The 20,668-nt window shown below is 51.1% G+C and overlaps 1 protein-coding gene across 1 annotated transcript in view; it reads right to left on the bottom strand.

The window, feature by feature from the left end:
- Nucleotides 1–16,124, bottom strand: part of Crispld2 (cysteine rich secretory protein LCCL domain containing 2) — a 42,187-nt gene extending 26,063 nt beyond the window's left edge. Inside the window, exons 1-8 of the mRNA XM_035442718.1 lie at nt 15,879–16,124; nt 13,085–13,203; nt 11,248–11,380; nt 10,772–10,887; nt 7,752–7,852; nt 4,038–4,040; nt 2,975–3,103; nt 1,284–1,344 (exon numbers count right to left, since the gene is read on the bottom strand). Coding sequence (XP_035298609.1) covers nt 1,284–1,344; nt 2,975–3,103; nt 4,038–4,040; nt 7,752–7,852; nt 10,772–10,887; nt 11,248–11,380; nt 13,085–13,203; nt 15,879–16,124 — 908 coding nt within the window. The remainder of the gene's footprint in view (nt 1–1,283; nt 1,345–2,974; nt 3,104–4,037; nt 4,041–7,751; nt 7,853–10,771; nt 10,888–11,247; nt 11,381–13,084; nt 13,204–15,878) is intronic.
- Between the last annotated feature and the right edge of the window lie 4,544 nt (nt 16,125–20,668).

The following is a 20,668-nucleotide window of genomic DNA, read 5'->3' as shown; positions in this document are numbered from 1 at the left end:
GGAATGCCATCTCACCGGCTGAGCTTAGACGGCTCCAGAGCTCTCATGAGATGTGGTCCAGGCATACTACCCTGTTTACCCAGTGCAGACGGCAAATGCTGCCTTGGGTTTGGGTGTGGTTATTCCACCACATCTGGCTTCTGTCACTAACACTCAGTGGTTTCCTCCCACAGGACAGTACTGCAGAGGCTTCCATAGCTGAGCAGGGCACCCAATGGGTGTACCCCTGGGACAGCCACATCCTGGCTACTGTTTCATGTTACTCTTTGTGTGAGTGAAGGACTCTCCCACAGAATGGACTCCAGGTCCATTGGGTCATATGGAGAGCCACCTTCTTCCAACGGGTGCTTCAGATATCTCCTCTCAGCTCTTGATAGACTCAAACTGTGCTAGCATGCTGGCAAGAAGCCTTAAGTGACACTCTCTCAACACTCTTTAAGTCACACTCTCTCAACACTCCATTATCTGAGGCTAACACCCCTTGGGGAACAGGTCTCTTGTTCTGCCTAGGGAGGGCATCCTGCTGCACCCTTAGAGACTGCAGCTGCTGACTAAACCTCAGGGAGCTTGAAACCAGCTCCAAGGGCAGGATGCACACGAAGGGGTCAGCTACAAACTGAAGTGAGCAATGGTTTGCCAGCCCCTATCTGGGTTGAGAAACACCAGTTACAATGAGAGGTTTCCTGTCTACTACTCCCATAATACACTTCATGGGGGACCTACACACACACATACCCACAGGGTGTAGCCATCTCTGGACCATAGACAAAGCACTTGGCAGTAATGTGTGCCCAGTGCCCATTAGGATACACTGGTTATTTGAGGATGCTATCCCCAGTTTTGGTTGTCCCCACTGGCATTTGATAGAGATCAAGGTCTTGGAGATTGCCCAAAATTCCCTAATATACAAGGTATCCCACCTCAGTGTCTCATGTACCCTAGGAATGACAGCTGAGTAAGTCTGATGACATGTAACAGAGATAGATCATTCGTCAGCCAAGTGCTCAATCGAAGGTGGTGGTCAGGTGTGACAGTGGGTGTCATGGTTGGGGGATGGGACAAAGGAGTGTCAAGCTCAGTCTAATTAGTACATGGAGCACATGGTACAGTCTGGTGTGCATTGTGCTAGCAGTAAAAGTGCCATTGACTCACATGTTTCCAGGAGGCTCAGAGAAGGAAGCAAGCAGATCATGTGACGGACGTGTGTCTCAGGAGGGTCCTAAGGCAGCCAGCCAGCCCAGCCCAGCCCAGCCCAGCCCAGCCCAGCCCAGCCGCACCCTCACCTGTTACAGGTGGATCCCTTGCATGTGTCCTTCATCTTGGTGTCACAGCGAACCACTTGGGCTAGGAGAGACATGGAGATGGGACTGTGAGACCAGGAGGGTGAATCTGGGTTAGAAGACCCCTCCCCCATTCCAAGAGACATTCTGGAATGTTCTGGAATCCATACCATAACCAGAGCAAGAGCTGTACCTCCTGGCTATGGGTTTCTGTAGGCGGCTTGAACAGCAGAAATAGACTTTATTTCTATTTCCTGTTTTTTTTTCTTGTCATTTTTTAGCTTTTTTATTAATTTATTGTTTACATTCCAATCCAAGTTCCCCCTCCCTCCTCTGTTTTAAAGACAGGTTTTCACTATTAGCCTAGGCTGGCCTCAAACTTGAAATCCTCCTGTCTCAGCCTCCAGTATGCTGGGATGACAGGCCTCCATCACCATGCCCAGCTCCAGAGGAAGTTGTGACCTTTATACAAGTTATTTTCCACTGAGATCCAACTACTACCCTTAATCAGGTTGTTATGAGCACTAAATAAAAACCATGTGACCATGAAGGTTGCCATAACCTCACCTTGCTCTGAGAAGGCAAGGCTTACAAAGGAGAGGGATATACAAGGGGCATGGCTTGTGGGACGTGGAATATACACAGAGTGAGATTTATACAAGGGCTAGATGTCGGAGGTGTACTCATAGGCCACAGGGCTTGCGAGAGCCCTCATTCCAGCCTGTACACAAGGATCCTGGGGATTAGAAGCAATTCACACTGTTATCAAAGTGCAGGGAGCCATCCACTGATTCTGGGTGGCTCACTCACACTCCTGCAAGCCATCTCTGCAGTCAGCCTGTCATAGGTGTGGTCACTCCCTAGTATTGATGAGTAAATGGAGCCTTAAAGAGTTGAGAAAGGGCCTGATCTGAGAGTCAGAACCTGGGAAAGGATGTTTGAACCATCCCAGCACCAGCCTAGATGTACACACTGATTCCTGAGTGGCCAGTATATCCCAGAGAAGCCCAACTCCATGCCAGATTCCCTTTGAAAGACTCAGGGGAAATCTAAAATTAAACTATCTGCCTTGGAGTGGGGTGTGTAGCTCAGTGGGTACAGCATTTGCTTTGCATGCAGGAAGCCCTGGGCTATGTCCTAGGCACCGAGAACACTAGATGTGATGGATATGGAAGCAGAAGTATGAGGGGGTTCTAGGTCATCCTTGGCTATACATTAAGTTCAAGCACAGCCTGGGCTCCATGAGACTCTGCCTTCAAACAAGCAAACACAACATTCTGCCTGGAGGAAAGCGCCGTCCCAGCAACCTCCTGTCAGGCTTGCTTCCATGACTTAAAAGTATCATTTTCGGGGCTGGAGAGATGGCTCAGAGGTTAAGAGCATCGACTGCTCTTCCAGAGGTCCTGAGTTCAATTCCCAGCAACCACATGGTAGCTCACAACCATCCGTTATAAGATCTGGTGCCCTCATCTGGTGTGCAGATATACATGGAAGCAGAATGTTGTATGCATAATAAATAAATAAAATCTTTAAAAAAAAGTATCATTTTCAAATAAGAATTGGGGTTGCACCCCAGCCAGCTCTGGCCCACATTCTCCCTGTTGCCGGATACCCAGTTCCCCTTCTCCACCAGCCCCTAGCTAAGGTGGCTGGGGGTGGGGATGGTGTCCCCGAGGCTGGGAACATCAACTCACTCATGAAGTTGATGGTTGGGGTCTTCTTGGGCTTCGAGGGTCTGACCACCCTGGGCTGAACCTCGGGAGCAGGGGGTGGTTCCACCTCGTTCATCTCATCCACCTCCGGTTTCTGACTGTAGGGCTCCTCTAAAGTAATAAGGGAAAAGAAAGAGAACATGTTGGATTCAACCAAAATGCTCTTTGGTTTTGTTTTGTTGTTAAGGCTGTGTAGACCAGGCTAGCCTCAAACTCAGAAATCTGCTTGCCTCTGCCTCCCACATGCTAGGATTAAAGGTTTGTTCAGCCTGAGCCATCTAAGATTTGGAAACTGCAGACTAAGCTCTGAGATTTGGCTTCACAAAGAGTCATTTCAACTAGCGAGAGGAGGTTACGCTGGGGAGAGGCCTGTCCAGGTGGAATTCTACCAGCCCAGAGAGAGGATGGAAGGTCAGCTCATTTCCATGTTTACTTTGGACCTCGGAGAATTAGCCCTGGGTGGAGGTGGAGTGTAGCACGCACACCTGGATGTCAGAATGGTCACTTGTCCCACCTCCTCTTCCATACAATCATCTGTCCCCGTCCCTAACCATAGCCTCAAAGCTGCAACTCTCTCCAAGGTCCCTCTGATTTCTGGTTTTGTTGGAGACACAGGGACAGAGACACACTTCTACCCCTAGTGACAGGGACTGCTCACCTGGCTCAAGCCATGGCTCAGCAATGGAGAGTTACTGTCTTAACACTGGACCTGGCTAGTGGCTCATGCCTGTAATCTCAGCATGCAGGGTAAAGCAGGAGGATTGCTTCAAGTTCAAGGCCAACGTGGCTATAAAGTGAGTAACATGACAATCTAGCCCACATTGTGAGATGCCCTAGTTGGCTTTCTATTCATGTGATAAATACCATGACCAAACATAACTTGGGGAGTAGAGGGTTTGTTTGACTTACAGATTACAGTTCAGTGAGGGAAGCCAAAGCCAGAACCTGGAGGCAGGAGCTGATGCAGGGACCATGGAGGAGGGCTGCTTACTGGCTTGCTCTGCATGGCTTGCTCAACCTTCTTTCTTATACAACTCAAGAACACCTGCTGAGGGGCGCTCCCACATCAATCACTAATCTAGAAAAATGCCCCCACAGGCATGCCTCCTGGCCAAGCTGACAGAGGCATTTTCTCAGTAGAGGCTCCCTCATCCCAGATGACACTAGCTTATGTCAAGCGGACAAAATAAATAGATAAATAAATAAATAAATAAATATCCTAACCAGTACACTCTCTATTAAAAGGGCGGGACTTGTGGCACAGACCTGCAACCTTCACATTAGGGCTGAGGCAGGAGAATTGTGAGCTCAAGGCAGCCTGGACTACATAACCAGATCCTGTCTCAAAGAGCATTAGACCTGGTACATGGAAGTATGGGAAGCCCCAGCTCCTGGTTTAAAAGATTACGGTTTGCTCGGTGTCAATCTTTTTCCACCCCAGGGCATCATATGTTACTCCTCCATTACCATGCCCTCCCCTCCCCATGCCCCCACCCTGTTTCAAAGCACTTCACGCCTCTAAGCATCAGGTCACTAACCTCCATTCCCATTCAGAAGGACAATAAAGTGGGACTACCAGGACACCAAACTGACCTCCAGCCAAAGCAGAGCCTGAGGGTGAGCTGGGCCTCCTGTGCCACATTACCCCCAGGCGGCCCCACCAAGAGCCACAGTTCTCCACAAATGTCTGTATGGTAGAGCCAGGAAGCACCTTCCACACACCTCAAAGAAGGTACAGAAGCTCTCTGATGTCCAATAAACCCACACCTCCCTCACCACCCCTTCAAAGCTCAGCCCACCCACCTTAACCTTGCTCATTAACACTCCCAGAGGCCAGTGAGGGGAGTGAGTCCTCCGTCCCCCAAGCTAGCAGTCTCCTTCATGAGAAAACGTTATCTCCCGTGCAGAGTTGGACAATCAGTAAATGTACTTGGACCAAGACTATTTCAAGGAGGAAGACTGAAGCACCACAGGCCTCTGATTCCACAGAGGCCTATCATCCCCAAGGGCTACTGAGTGATGTCCCCTGCCACCATGACAGGTACCCAAACGAAGGGCCAACAAGTGAGGTGCCCCTGTCTTTCTAGGTGGAGCACTGGGCAGTGAGTGGGGGCTGATTCATCCCAGACTAGCCCTGGCCTGAGAGGAGAAGGGACAGGGAAGGCAGAGGTGAAAAGGCATGCTACCAGGAGCCCCAACTTCATGGCCCACCGTACCCCTCAACACCCCATTCACAGGACAAGCTCAACAAAATCCCAAGTGAACAAGTGACTCAAACCCTTGAAAGCCAAGGAAAAAGAACACCCACCAGCAAGGTCTGAGGTTCCCAAGGCTGGAATTCCCAAAGTATAGCAGCACCAAGTCTGGGCTGAACCTCCACAGAGCCCCTGAGCTGCACAGGCAGCCTCAATGCCTGTCCCATCAATGCAGCCATCACAACCCGTCGTTGACAGCCAGGCTGTCTGGGAGTGAGCTGGGTTTCTTCCATTGGCTTTAGGATCTGATGACTCAAAAGGACAACTTTACTGAGAGAAATCTGGTTTGGAAGGGTCTGAGGTAATGCACCCTTTCAAAACAAGGGCAGGCAGTCCTAGCCCCCAGACCCACACATGAAAGCAGAAAGCTGAAAAACATGCACCCAATCCCCTCTGTGAGATGTGTGTCCCAAAGGGACTTAGGTACATCCTAATAACTATCCCTGTATAGACCAGGCTCTGTTCAATCCCAGGATATTCAACACATAGTCTGCTCCAAGCCAGGGTCTCAGGGCCCAGGGTATTGCCACCCCTACAGGTCCCCCTGGCTCTGTGACTAGTGCCATCTAAGCATTCAGGCCCTTACCCTCAATCCTCATCTTTCTGCCATAAGAGACATGGCAACCACTTAACATATGAGGAAACTGAGGCTCAGAGGGGCAAGGGGATGGAAAAGAGGCCCATTTTGGCTCACAAAGCTGGGACAGGGAGTTGGGTACCTCCCTGGCCTGTTATCCCCCACAGGGAGGTACCGGATAAAATGAAACTTCTATCCTTATCCTTAAATCCTTGTGTCCCCATTATAGGTCATGGCCTTAAGGGTGCCATGGCACACCCTTATTTAGTGGCTTATGTAGATAAGCTGAGTTAGGGGAGGTTTTCTGCATGGTTAGCTAAGAAAACGACAATGTCTGCCAAGCAAAGTTGGGTGTTTTCCACCACAAATAAAGGAATAAGTACATGGGCACCGTGGGATGGGTAAGCTCGTGTCTGGGGCCTCTGTGTGCTCTGACTTCTTGAAAGAGCCCTCTGTGGAGGAGAGGGTCTGTTTATTCACCAGCACGCAGGGCACACCTGCCCAGGGCCCTGGAGTGCACCAGCAGCTGTAATAACAGGGTAACCAAGTTCCCGAGGAGTTTGGAGGTCATGAGAACATGGTGGCAGGTGTATGTCTGTTTGACATCTAGACTCCCTGAAGATGGGGACATCAGACTTGACTCCAGGCAAAAGCTGTCACAGTGACGGCACAAGGCAGTTCATGTCCCATACCCCCAGGAGTTTCAATTGTCCTTGCTTCTGTTCCTGGTATCTGTCCCTGCTTCTATCTCTGGTATTGTCCCTCATATCAGCTAGCTGGAGTGGGAAAGAGCTTGGCCTTCTATGAACTAGGACCTTTGCTATTTCACATCCCAGAGCCCCACAGACTGACCCGGTGTCCATCCAAGGACAGTACAGGCAAGAGGGTAACCACTGCATACCCACCCTCCCCTGCAGCAGAGCCTGCTCACCCCCTACCCTGTCAGCCCTGGCCAGCTGTTAGTGTCATACAGAACATAAATCTCAGCCACAGACATCTGCTCAGCTGGGGATCGCCCCCCCCCCACACACTTCTGAGATACAACTTCTGAGAGACAGAACTATTCCAGAATGCTGAGACAGTGTTAAGTGTGAGAACATATGGTGTTTTTGGTGGGGGGAAAATGGATGCTTTCTAAGCAGCCCTGTGTGAGCCAACAGTCACAGGCAGAAAGCAGCCATTCCCCCTGACAGCCTTAACAGCAGTCACTCTCAAGAAGATAAAGGACAAGGGCACCAGTGCCTGCGACTGATTGGGCAAAACACAAACCGCTTGCTTTGCATTTCATGTTAATCACCTGGATTTTGCTGGATGATGACGAAGCACGCCTTTAATTCCAACACTCAGGAGGCAGAAGCAGGCAGATCTCTGTGAGTTCAAGGCCAGCCTGTTCTACAGAGTGAGTTCCAGGACAGCCAGGGCTACACAAAGAAACCCTGTCTTGAAAAACAACAAACAAACAAAAACCTGATTTTTTTTTTTTTGTGTGTGTGTGTGTGTAGGTTTGTTGTGGAGAGATTCCAGGAGGTAAAATAGAGTTGCTATGTAGTCTAGGCCAATCTCAAATTTGTGGCAATCCTTCTGCCTCAGCTACCCAACTGCTGGGATGACAGGTATGAGCCACCACCTCTGACTTACAACCCTCTGTCTTAAGTAGACACACTAAAGAAGGTGAGGAGGGAGTCTGGGCTATGTACACTGTGGCCAGGCCATGAAGCCACCTTGGGGAGAGGGGACATCTCAGTACAGCGGGGTCTGCAGGTGGCAGGGGCCAAGTACAGAGAGTAGAGGGACACAGACCTAAAGGGTGGCAGGGGTGGCTACAGGGGTGAGTCTGGAACTGACTTTCATTTCCATTTCAGCCTTCACCACCTGTGGCTCAGAGGGCTGGAAGCCACACCAGGGCTGGGACCCTCACACCACCTACCTCGGTAACATAGGTTGTTCCTGCAGCCACCTCCATAGCTGGGCGGGCATTCAGAGCAGGGACGGCCATGCTTGTAGGGGGCCTCACCAATCCAGTTTCCCCTGGAGACAGACCAGAAACACTATGAACCCCATCCTTTAGGCCCAAGGGGAAACCTCAAACAGAGTCCCTAATGTTGGGAGAACACCGTCCTGGTACAGGAAAAGTAGCCTCCCCCTCCAGTTCCAGTCATCCAGGGAACTCTGGGCACAATGATGAGACTGTCGCCACTGAGCACTGTGTGAGGAATGGCTCCCTGGGTGACATATGCAGCCCCAGACCTATTTGAGCAACCTCAGACAGTGTCCCCTCCCCTGAGCCATGGTTCATTAACCATACAGTGGGTAGCCACCAGGATAATCCTTGGGAAAGACTCTTGATAGTGTCTATAAAGCAAAGAGGGTGATCCTTGGTTGATTTCTAGGGAGGCGGGGCTCCTGCCAGAGCCACTGAGAGACCTCACAGACTCTTCTATGCATCCTGTAGCCCACTCCAATGGCCAAAGAGTGATGACATCATTGAGCCACAGAGGGGGGTATCCACACTAGGGAAGGGGTCTTGCCTCCTCTTCTGCTACTACCACAGTACACCTCCCCCACAGACCCACCTGGACGGTCAAGACAACCTCTGGGCATTGGTGTGGACCCCACCGTTCTTTTTGTTGTTGTTGTTCTGTTTTGTTTTCTTTTTGTTTTTCAAGACAGGGTTTCTCTGTGTAGCTTTGGAGTCTATCCTGGCACTCCCTCTGTAGACCAGGCTGGCCTTGAACTCACAGAGATCTGCCTGCCTCTGCCTCCCAAGTGCTGGCATTAAAGGCGTGCGCCACCAATGCCTGGCTAGACTCCACAGTTCTAACACTGCAAGTATTTGAGCTGGGGACACACAGTGGGGAACTCTGAGATAAACCTTAGTGGGACATCAGGTATGGACTGAAATCCCCCCTCCCCGCACTGTTCATTGGAGAGCCAGAAAGCTGAGGCCCCACAAGGGTTTGTCCCGCTTCCCAAAAGCAGTTCTCCTCAGCACACTGGATCCTGTTTCCTCAATGATAGACACCCCCAGGCTTTCAGGCCTATAAGGGCAGAGACCAGTGTTCACAGAGGCTGGCTGGCCTCTCTAGTCAGACAGTAGATGGCCAGGCTCCAAAACCTCTGACCAGCTCATGGCATTCTCCTTACACAAGAGGGCCACAGGAACAAGAGCCAGGCTCATCTTGCACCATTCCCAGCTCTTGGTCATTGTTCCATCCCTGGTTCCACGATGGTGGCCTGACCAGCTCAGAGACCGGGGATGCCTCTTGAAGGAAAAGGCCATGGGAAGCACGGAATATCATACGGCAGTCCAAGGTAACTAGCAAACAAACTGTGGATGGTCTCACAGGCAATGCCTCCCTCCCTCACAATGAAGCCCAACCTCCCGGTGGCCACATTTCTATATGGGCTTTTAGGAAGGTAACTGAGATTGATGAAATCAGGAGAGTGGAGCCCTGCTCCGGTAGGACCAGTACCCTCATGAGAAGAGTCTCAAAGCACACGCTCACCAGGTATCTGCTGTCTCTCATGGCCATGTGGGCACACAGCAGGAAGATAGGCATCTGCAAGCCAGGGGAGACCTTCCCAGCACCAGAGCCTCCAGGCCTTCATTCTAGATGTCTACCCTCCCAAACAGTGCATGAGCAAGTGTCTGCCATTAGGCCCTGGCCTGCAGTGGTTACTACAGGTCCTAGGCTGGTAAAGTAGAAGATCGTGACAATATGGTACCTTTACCAAGAAAGGGGAGTGAATAGTGTCAGGGACGGGGATCGTTTCATTTCTGTTTAAAAAAAAAAAAATCTTTTCACATTTACTTATTTAGTGTGTACTGTGTATACATGTGGTAGCTGGTTTTCTCCTTCTGGTATATGGGTCCTGGGGATCACACTCAGGTCATCAGGCTTGGAGGCACGCCCTTTTACCTGCTGAGACATCTCACCAGCCCCAAGAGTTGTGTTTCTGATGAGAGCTGCCAGCATTTTTTAAACACAAAGATTTAATCCAAGTTGTCCCTCACTTTCTACCATCAGCTGTGCTAGGAGTTGCCTCAGGGACCAGAGCCTGCAAGAATGTCACTGCTCAGCTGCTGCCTCAAAGCCCCAAAGCCACGCTCCATGGTTTCTCCAGTCTTTCCCCTCCCAACCTCCACCTCACTCCACCTCCTCTGGCCTGCATTATTTCTCCAGTAAATAAGCATGTCAGAGAGCCCGCCACAGTGCCAGTGCCCGTGCCGGGATGGCAGCCAGCATCATTGTTCAAACCGCAGACTGCAAACGGGTAAGTGACTCTGCTCTGCACATATCTGTGCAGTGAGCCATTGGGTGAGTGACGCACTGAGACAGAGATGCTGAGGAGAGACCTGGTGTGGCCTCTTCAGGAAGGGAAGGAGAAGCTGACACAAACCAGCCAGCCTGGTGGGAGAGCATGTCTTCTGGACTCCATTGGTGGCTCCATTGCAGGGAAAACAAAACTACTCAGCCCCTTCCCCTCCCTTACCTTTCACTCTCTCTTGCCCCCTCCTCTCTCTCCACTCTGCCAGACAACAGCTACTCCAAGTAGCCTTGGGAGATGACTCATAAACTCAGTTGGTGCAATTGTGGTCCCCTTGTCTATGATCGGTCTAATTCTGGCCAAGAACATTTTGTGGAGAGATGTCAAAGGAGACAACCCATTCCTATATTTCTACAATGTGAAGTAGAATTGTATAGAAAGATGCAGTGCTGGAACTCTGCAGCCATTTTGGGGCCATGAGGACCTTAAGAAGGGCCCAAGTCCTTGCTGATTATCCAAGCCATTTGCTCACCTAGAAGCAGTGATTTCTAGACTCTTTGTTGGTGAGGTAACTAAAACTTCACTCTTGAAACCAATTTTAGCTAATCCCCTCCTCTGTCCCTGTGGCAAACAAGTGCATCCCAGCCATCTTATGTGATCAAGACAATGCCATCTTACTTTGGAGAATAATTGCAGACAAGATACACGGCATTCTCCCAAATGTCTCCCCAGACGTTCATGCTTCGACAGGTGTGTACAGCACAGCCAACCTTGTTGGTGGTGGCCCAGACCATCTGAAAAGACATCACTGTGTTACTACAGCTCAGGGGCAGGGTTCCCCAGAGCAACTCTGGTATATGGGGCACCAGAGAAGGGTAACCCACTGGGGTAGTGCACATGCCTTTTAAAAACAAGCTATATGCACACAATAGTGAAAGACCTCAGCCATGTAAATTGCCAAAGAGGTTTCCAGAGCATACTCCAAGTTTCTCATCCTGTGAACTCATCCATAGCAAGCAACAGGACCCAACCAGTGTGCTCTGAGAAGCACTGAGTTAGAGCAAAGGCCTCAGGTAGTAAGCACTGCAGCATTCACATTTGCAAACACATTCCCCAGGTCTGAGACACAGGCTAAGTGCCTCACCCCAAATTACCTGTGTGTAGTGGGTGCACATAGCCCCTGAGCAGCGCTCTGGGCACCACGGATTGCACTCGTGGGGGTAGGGGTAGGTGTAGTCCTTCACCTCGTCATACCAGGACTGCACGTGGAACCCAGGAGAGCGGTACCTAGAGGGACAGAAGTGGTGGGTGGTCCACAGGCTCCCAACCCTGCCAGCGCCTGTCTGAAACTGCCCCATCTTGGGTGGCATCCAAGCCACCTGTGTGTACAGGAGAGATTTATATTTGCTAGCTTAATTATGTATTCATTTTCATACACAACAGGTGAAATACAAACAACTCAAGAACCGAAGATTTCAGCCACACTGCAGCCAAGACCACCTTGGTGTAAGATGAGAGGGTGTGCAGGGCAGGCAAGGGGCTGGAGGCCTGTCACCTCAGCTACTGAGGATGTTAAGGTAGGAGGATGTCAAGTTCAAAGCCAGCCTGAGCTACAGAGTGAGTTCACTGGACAATTTCAGTGAGAACTTGACTCAAAAAGTGAGAAAAGGGATGGAGTGTGTGGCTCAGCAATCGTGATTCCATGTGGGAAGCTCCCGAGGGGTGGGGGAAGAGAAAAAAGAAAGGAGGGAAGAAGGAAAGGAAGGAAGGAGGGAAGAATGGAATGAGGAAGAAAGGGAAGGAGGAAGGGAGAAAAGGAAAGAGGAAGGGAGGGAAGGGGGAGGCAGGGAGGGAGGAAGGGAAGAAAGGAGGGAGAGAGGCAGAGAGAGAGGGAGGGAGGGAGAGGAGGAGGGAGGGAGGGAGGGAGGGAGGACAGAAACAGGGTTGGTCAGGACCAAGCAGGAGGGTTTTGTAAGGAGACAGAGAGGAGGAGGGTAGACACCCATATAGGTTCACTTGAAGGGGATATCAAGGCCAGCAGACACAAAGTAAATAGCGGAAGAATGACACATGGCTAAGACCACAGCTGGGGGCCACTGCCCCAGGCCTTGAACTCAAGATTCTCATGCCTCCTCTTCCTGAGCACTGGAATTCCAGGTGTGAGCCACTGTTCTGTTTTGTTTCAATCAGGAAGAATAATAATTCCTCTGTGAACCCACAGTCCCTTGGTCACCAGCAAGTGTAAACAGAGTGGTTTGTAGAGAATGACCATTTGTGACAGCATTGTGGTCAGCCAAGCAGTTTGAGGTCTTGTAACAATTACTGCCCGGGCCAAGCAGCAGCAGCTGCGGTCAGCAAGTCCCCAGGACACAGCCTCCCACCCTGGTCAGCCCCTTGGAGGCACATGTCATAAAGAGCTAGGGCAGAAGGGAGCCCTCCTGTCATTCCTAGGAACACTGTACCATGCTAGTATGCCTTAGGGGAGGAAACCTACCCATCAAGGATCCCATCACCGTCCCAGAGCCCCTGGAGGGATGACCGAAGGGCCTCAGAACAGAGCCAAGCTCCAAGCCAGAGCCATGGGTACAGAAAGGCTGTATGTGGGTCTGTCAGATGGACAAGCCATTCTTGCACAAGGAGACACCACGAATCTAGAGGGAAGCAGGCTGGTAGAAGGAAAGGGGTACCATCCAGGGTGGCAGACTGGGCTGCAGTTGGAATTTTGTAAAAATACATCACTCTCTGGCCAAGCAGTAGGCCATAAATGAAGAGCTGAGCCTTCCAGAGCTGCAGGCTGCCCCATTAGATGATTTGTTTGTTTATGGTGCTGGGGACAGAACCCAGAGCCTTGAACCTTTCAGGCAAGTACTCTACCACACCACATCTTAACAACACACAGGAACGCCAAGCTCTCTGTGCCAGCCACCCTGCAGCCACCAGATCACACTCAAGTGGGAGGATGCTGCAGCTAGGAGTGCCGGCTACTCTTACCTGCCCCAGTGCACAGCCAGGTTCTGCCCGATGGACACCAATAGGCTGGCGGGCCCATGCTCCCACAGGCACTCCTGTGCCCATGCTGCCGCAGACCTCTCCAGCTCCTCATCCCAAGTCTGCAGGGGAGAGAGACGGCACAGACATCAGGAGGGCAGGGCAGAAACCCCAATCCCAGGGCTGTCAGAGCTCTCGTTGGGCCTCTAACAGATGCCTGTGAGCCCAGCTTCTCTCAGCCTCAGTGAGTGTGAAACTGGGGGGGGGGAGGAGATGCCCAAAGACAGCAATCATAAAGGGCAGGTGAGAGCCCTGATCACCCTTGGCCATCCTCAGGAGCTGAGAGTCCACCCACATCCTCACTGCTATCCCTGGATGCATCCAAGTCTCTCCTTGCCTTCCTGCCACAGTCTTGGAGAGTGCCCATTTACTTCATTTGACAGAAAAGAGAGCCGAGGCTGTGAGAAGTCAGGCCATTGGGCCACAGTCACACATACACACTCACAAACACACACAGGTAGTCTAGAGACAGGATCTGGCTGTAGGTCTGTGAGACCCAATGAGTGCAACTGACTATCCAGGAGGAACACCATGACATGTTGGCAAAAAATCAAAAATTCAATACCACACAGCTCCTCAGAGGCACCCTACTTGCTTCCGTTTTAGGCAACCAGATGTGGGAGGTGGTGAGGCTTCACCACCCTCACACCCTTCCCTGCATATGAGTTCACTCTTCCTACTCCTACTTGTGACCACCTCAGCCTCGAGCTTTGGCCACTGCCTTGAGTCCCGCATTGGCCTTTTGAGTTCCATTCACCTGCTACTCTACTCAGCTTCTCACAATGTTACCTCAGCCTCTAGAAGCCTGCTTAGGGGGGGAAGGGGGCTGTTCCTCTGGTCAGCAGCCCCATAAGGACAAGTTCTTCCTCTGTACACGCATACAACATAGGTGCAATAACTCCACAGAAATCCCCAGTTAGCTAAGCCTCAGGCATGCAGAAGGCTGAACGGTAGAGAAGGGAGCCCAGTCTCCCAACACTCTCATGTTTACCATATACCTCTCTGAGCAGCAGGTGTGGGAACAGCCAGCCTCACCATGTATGCCAAGGGCCAGTCCCTTCCAGATCAGCTTCTCTGAGTCTAGTTTCCCATCTGCAGATTGAGGTTAATACTTCCTGTTCTCCCAGGTTCCCACCAGGGTCCCTCAGGTCCCCATGCTCACACCGCCAACCCAGTTCTCCATGGCATCTCTGATGGGATGACACTCCACCCCACCCACCTGCCAAGGGAGTGCTGCTAGGGCATGGTCCCCCCCCCAACAGGAGCTGCCTCAGCCTTGACAAGGAGGTATGAGGACCTGGCCTCTCTGAGCAATCTCTGGAGGCCTCATCCATGTGTGAGCTGCACCCACCCACCCTGGGCAGTGCCTGGGGAGCAGTGGGACTCAGTGTCTGAAGGTTTAAAAGCTACTGAGGTAGAGGATCTGGGCTAGTGGACAGCAGATGACCCTGTGGGGTGTGACCAGCCTCTCCCCATCCTCATCCCTACTCCAATTCTGGAAAACCAGCCAAGGGGGATGTTTCCACCTTGGAATTCAGGGACAAATGAGCTCTTCATCTGGCTACCCCAACAGCTTGTAGCAAGAGCTCAGGAGGGATGACCTCTCTGGCATCTGTCATCCTTGGCAAAAGCCAGGCATCACACAGAGCAGCTGCAAAAGCACCTGGAACCCAGGGTGTCTTTTTATATTTCTAATCCCCCCCCCAAAAAAAAGCACACAGCCACTCCATGGGCTGACATCTTGGAAGAGTGCCCAGCTTTCCCAGGGAAAAAGATGGGGTTCATACTGTGTCCCCCAAAGGTGGCCTTGCTCATGGCCCACATAGCTGGCCACTCATTCCAGATCTTGAGACCATGGAGGACCTGTTAGTACCAGAGAAGTCTCTGAAAGAAAATCAGTGGCTGCTTGCCGGAGGGAGTGGGGCTGTAACTTGGGGGACAAGGACAGAGACAGGGCTGAACAGGGAGAGAAGTCAGGCCTTGATTTCACTGAAGGAAAGAGAGAAATGAGGCATCAGAACAGAAAAGGTGAGGTGGGAGTGTAGCTCAGTGGGTAGAGTGTGACAGCTCAGTGGGTAGAGTGTGGCAGCTCAGTGGGTAGAGTGTGGCAGCTCAGTGGGTAGAGTGTGGCAGCTCAGTGGGTAGAGTGTGGCAACTCAGTGGCTAGAGTATGGCAGCTCAGTAGGTAGAGTGTGGCAGCTCAGTGGGTAGAGTGTGGCAGCTCAGTGGGTAGAGTGTGGCAGCTCAGTGGGTAGAGTGTGGCAGCTCAGTGGGTAGAGTGTGGCAGCTCAGTGGGTAGAGTGTGGCAACTCAGTGGGTAGAGTGTGGCAGCTCAGTGGGTAGAGTGTGGTAACTCAGTGGCTAGAGTATGGCAGCTCAGTAGGTAGAGTGTGGTAGCTCAGTGGACAGAGTGCTTGCCTAGCATGCATGAAACCCTGGGCTCCATCCCAGCACTGCATAAACTGGGCGTGCTGGTGGACACCTGCAATACCAGCACTTGAGAGATGGAGCAGAAAATCAGATGTTCAAGGTCATCATGACTGCATGGCAAGTGTGGAGCCAGCCTAAGCTGTCAGAAAGAGAGTCATGCACACCAGTAACCCCAACACTTAAGAGGCTGGTGCAGACCAATCAGAAGTTGAGTCACCCTCAACTACATAGCACGTTCAGGACGGCCTGGGCTACACGAGACCTCTCAAAAAGCCCCTGCCTGCCCTCACCCCTGTGGGCTGCTCACCATGTATTCCATGTTGGAGGAAGGAGGATACACCTGGCCTCGCAGCTTGTTGTGCAGCATGAGGATTTCCTGGCGATCGGACCAGGGGATGGCCCTGCGCACCCGTGAATGCGAGTGCGGCTCTGCCTGCTGGTACTTGCTCAGCAACTTCTCCAGGCTTGTGGTGTTGGGGAGGAAAAAGGCCTGTGCTCCACAAACCAGCAGAGCCAGCCCCACTGGGATCACACTATATAGAAGACAGCTCATGGCCCCAAGCCTGCAGCCACAGCTAAGGGGAAAGGGCAGCCTGGGCTCCTGAGGCAAGGCTGGGCACCGGAGGTTCTGGAAAGAAAAGAGGAAGCAGGATACAGCAAGTTAGACCTAAGTCAGCTATGTCCAACACCACCAAACCAGCACAGGGAGGACTCTGTCCCTTTAGCCAAAATCTCCCCCAGTCTTTGCTCATGCAGAAACGCGTGTGTACCTGTCACGTGGGCTTGGGACTGTCAGGGGCAGGGTGAACATAGGCGGAGAGGGGATGAAAGATGAACCAGAGTTCTAGAGAGATCTGCAGGGCAGGTAGGGTGTCCTGAGAAAGCCACGATTCTCACCTCCCACCCTGGAAAACCTCCAGGGTCCCAGCTAAGCCTGTGAGACCAAAGGCACTATGTAGAGAGGCAGGGCTCAGCTGCTCTCTAGATGCCAGAGTGAAGCCCTGCCCTGCTCCCAGGGAGGAGGCCTCAGGGCCAGAGCCCAGGGGACCATGGGATGCCCACTGTGTGCAAGGGCCCAGCCGGAAAGCGCACCAAGAATGTAGAACATTCAAAGTGTCCAAACTCTCTCAGGTCAATTACACCACTATATAGGCACGTCTCCAGCTGCACAGAGTCGGGTCAAAGTGACACACCAAAACATGTCACTGCCTGTCCACCCTGGGATCACGGCAATGCCCCACTTTGTGCTTGAGTAGCATGAAGGACAGGGCCCAAAGGCCCAAAGCATCCATTGTCATGTGACACTACCTCAATCAACCAGATGAAAACCTAGGCCTGACGAAAGCAGACACAATCAAAGTGCAATCAGTAGGGGGGATGGTAAATTGATTGGTGATGGAAAAGGAAAATTGGGCAGAGAATTATACAGCAGGTAAAAGGAGCCAACTAGGGTTGCGCTTTGGTCTTAATAAATACAGCATGGTGGTGCATTTAAAAACAGCTGATAGAAGATGGCACTAACGATGCTGTACATATGTTTGAAATGTGGGTTTGGGCAGTGGGCCACCTGGCTGTCCTACATCCTTAGAGCTGGAAAAAGATAAACAGAGAGAGATGAACACACACACATATACCTGTATACACAGACATACAGACATAGAGACATACAGACATACAAATATAGATACACATACATACATACACACATGTACACACAGAGACAAATACAATAGACACATGTATACTTGTATACACATGTACATATTCATATACAAATTTACACATCATGCTATAAATAAATAATAATTTTTAAAGGGGGTGGGGCAGGTGTGGTAGCACACACCTTTAATTCCAGAATTTGGGAGGCAGAGACAGGTGTATCTCTGTGAATTTGAGGACACCCTGGTCTACAGAGTGAGTTCCAGGACAGCCAGGACTATTATACAGAGATACCCTGTCTTGAAAAACCAAAATAAAATAAGAGATCAGGACACAAACACAAGCAGAGGGACAAGCATGGGGGGGGTGACACAGGGAGACAGTGCCACCTGCAAGCCAGGGAAGACACCAGGAGGAGCCAGCTCCACCCCCAGCTCCATCTTTGGCTCCTGGTTTCTGGCACTGTGGTTGACATGTGGCCTGTGGGGCCAGGCCGCAGCAGACCAATACACCAGGCAATACAGGAGCAAGAAGAGGTGTGCTGCCAAGCGTTGGTGGCGCACACCTTTAATCCCAGCACTCGGGAGGCAGAGGCAGGTGGATCTCTGTGAGTTCGAGGCCAGCCTGGTCTCCAGAGAGAGTGCCAGGATAGTTCCAAAGCTACACAGAGAAACCCTGTGTTTCGAGAAACCTCGAAAAAAAAAAAAAGAAAAGAAAAAGCAAAAACAAAAGAAGAAGAAGAAGAAGAAGAAGAAGAAGAAGAAGAAGAAGAAGAAGAAGAAGAAGAAGAAGAAGAAGAAGAAGAAGAGGTGTGGCTCAGGTGTTGCTGTGCTGTAGCAGTAAGGAACATGAGGGAGGGAGAAAGACAAGAGCCTGAGGGACCTGGTTCTTGCTGTCAAAGCGTAAACCACAGCATGGGGCACAGGGACATGTCAACATCCCAGCCTGTGGGGACCATTCCCCATCCACTGCTCAGGCATCTGCATCAAAACTAGAGTCGGGGTCTGAAGAGATGGCTCGGAGGTTAAGAGCACTGACTGCTCTTCCAGAGGTCCTGAGTGCAATTCCCAGCAGCCACATGGTGGCTCACAACCATCCCTTATGAGATCTGGTGCCCTCTTCTGGTGTGCAGATATACATGGAAGCAGAATGTTATATACATAATAAATAAATAAAATCTTAAAAAAAAAAAAAAAAAAAAAAAAAAAAAAAACTAGAGTCGGGGCCAGATGTGGCAGCACATTCCCGGATTCTAAGGCTGAGGCCAGAAGATCACAAGGTCAAGGCTAGCCTACATGTGAGGCCAGCCCACACAACTTGGTAAGATCTTATGCCAAAATAAAAAAGCAGCTGGAGAAATGGCTCAGTAGGTAAGAGCACTTGCTGCTCTTGCAGAAGACCCAAGTTCGATTCCAGCCCCAATATGTTCACTCACACTCATCTATAACTCCAGCTCCAGGTGATCTGATGCCCTCTTCTGACCTCCATGGATACCAGACATGTCCATGGTGCACAAACATAAGCAAAGGAAAAGCACTCATACACATAAGCAAATCTAATTTTGAAAAATTTAATAAAAATTTGAAAGGGCTGGAATGCATGGGACCAAGCTCATTCCTTGGCACTGCATTTGTGTGTCTGCCCTTTCTACCATTTTAATTTGTGTGTGATATGTGCTTGCCATGGGGTGCACAGGAAGATCCGATGACAACCTGCTGGAGTCGGTGTGGGTCCCCGGAATTAAACGTAGGTCATCAGGCTTGAAGGCAAGCACCTTTACCCACTCACTAAATCGTCTAACTGGCCCAAAAACCTTTTGTGAATGAGGCATACATGATGTCCTGGATGTCCAGAGCTTAGCAATGACGGAACTGATCCTGACAGAGAGTCTTGGCAGATTCTAGAAGGGACCCTGCATTTCTCCTGTTTCCGTGTGAGCACCTGGCCGTCATGGCTCTCCATTACCCAGAGCCGTGGTCCTGTGGTTCCATTCTACAAATGGGACAGAGCTTGCGTTAAGATGGCTGCCCAGCAGTGGACAGCCAGAGACAGGAGCTGGGGCTAGAGGGGTGTTCACTGTTGCATGACAGTCTCCAGAAGGGCTCCCCTTTGACTGGAGAATACCAGTGCACCCTACTAAGGGACACCCAAAAGCATAGCAACAAGGCCTGGCCCTGGGGTTCTGGCACTCTATCCTGCCTCCTGGGAAGGATGCTGGGTGGTGACTCTGTAGGTGAAGACTCCCTAATGTGTCACCCCAGGGAGATGAACAAAGCCCCTGGGATACTGACCCAGGACATACCCCTCCTTGGTAAACACATACACAGTACCATCTGTGCTATGTCCTTGACACACTGTGAGCTGCCCTCTCCAGTTGCAGCCGCATCCTCATTTTCCTCAGTCTGTCAGCTGGTCACAGTGGGGAACAGGGCCCCAGCTCCCTCTGTTTCTGGGCTAAGGCCCGCACTCCTGGGTCTCTCTCACCTGATTCTCCTCAGCCTCACCAAATTCCACACCCTTGCTTCTTTTCTTTTCTGTACATGGTGTGCATGGGTGAATATGCATGTCCCTACATGTTTGCATGTATACCTACAGGTGTGCACATGCATGTGCAAAGGTTGATGTCAATCACTTTGTCTATAGAGGCAGAGTCTCTCAGTGTTTTGCCTAGTTCATGCAGCCAGCTTGCTCCTGGGATTCCACCTCTATCTCCTGCATGCTAGTATTACAGGGGTCTGCCACACCTACCCGAATTTTACAACAATCCCAGCAATCTAAACCCTGGTCCTGACACTTGCACAGGGATTTGGTTGCACACTGAGCCATCCCTCTGACTCTCAACATCATTCCTAGAGAAGCTTCCCCTTACCAACCTCTGACACTCCATCACTCAGCAACTTGGACTGCCCCCATAGGCTACAGGACCACACAGCCAAGAGGGTCTCTGCAAGATGGTGTTCTCTTTTGCTAGAGTTACAGAACAGAACTCAGGAGCCCCCAGGTAGCTAAAGCATCCAGCTCCCACAAGAACAAGGCAAGGGAGTACAGGAAGCTTGGACAGTGCTCTTGGATCCCAGGGTCAATGGTGAAACTCAGATTGTGAAATTAACTCTGCTGGTGTGCCTACATTCCTAGGGCTGTGGCATGCACTAGGACATGACTGTGGACAGCAGGTCTGCAGCCCCATTTTGCAGCAGACAAAGCTGAGTCCTGTACACATTAAAAGGTTTGGCAGTCTGCGTGGCAAGTTGGAGGGAGAATGAAGACTGGAAACCCGGATTTCTGAAGGTTTGAAGACAATGCAGCTGTCATTGTATTAGCTTTCCAGTGACCCCACCAGTCCCAGATGGCACTTGATGCCATTTAGGGGTCTAAAAGCTGTTTTGTTGAAAAGCTAGCAAAGCCCTGGTCCAGAAACGAGGGGCCAACAGGGAAGGT

This window comes from Cricetulus griseus, chromosome 3 (genome assembly GCF_003668045.3).
Source record: "Cricetulus griseus strain 17A/GY chromosome 3, alternate assembly CriGri-PICRH-1.0, whole genome shotgun sequence".
Taxonomy (NCBI): domain Eukaryota; kingdom Metazoa; phylum Chordata; class Mammalia; order Rodentia; family Cricetidae; genus Cricetulus; species Cricetulus griseus.
This window is presented reverse-complemented; position numbering and strand designations above follow the sequence as displayed.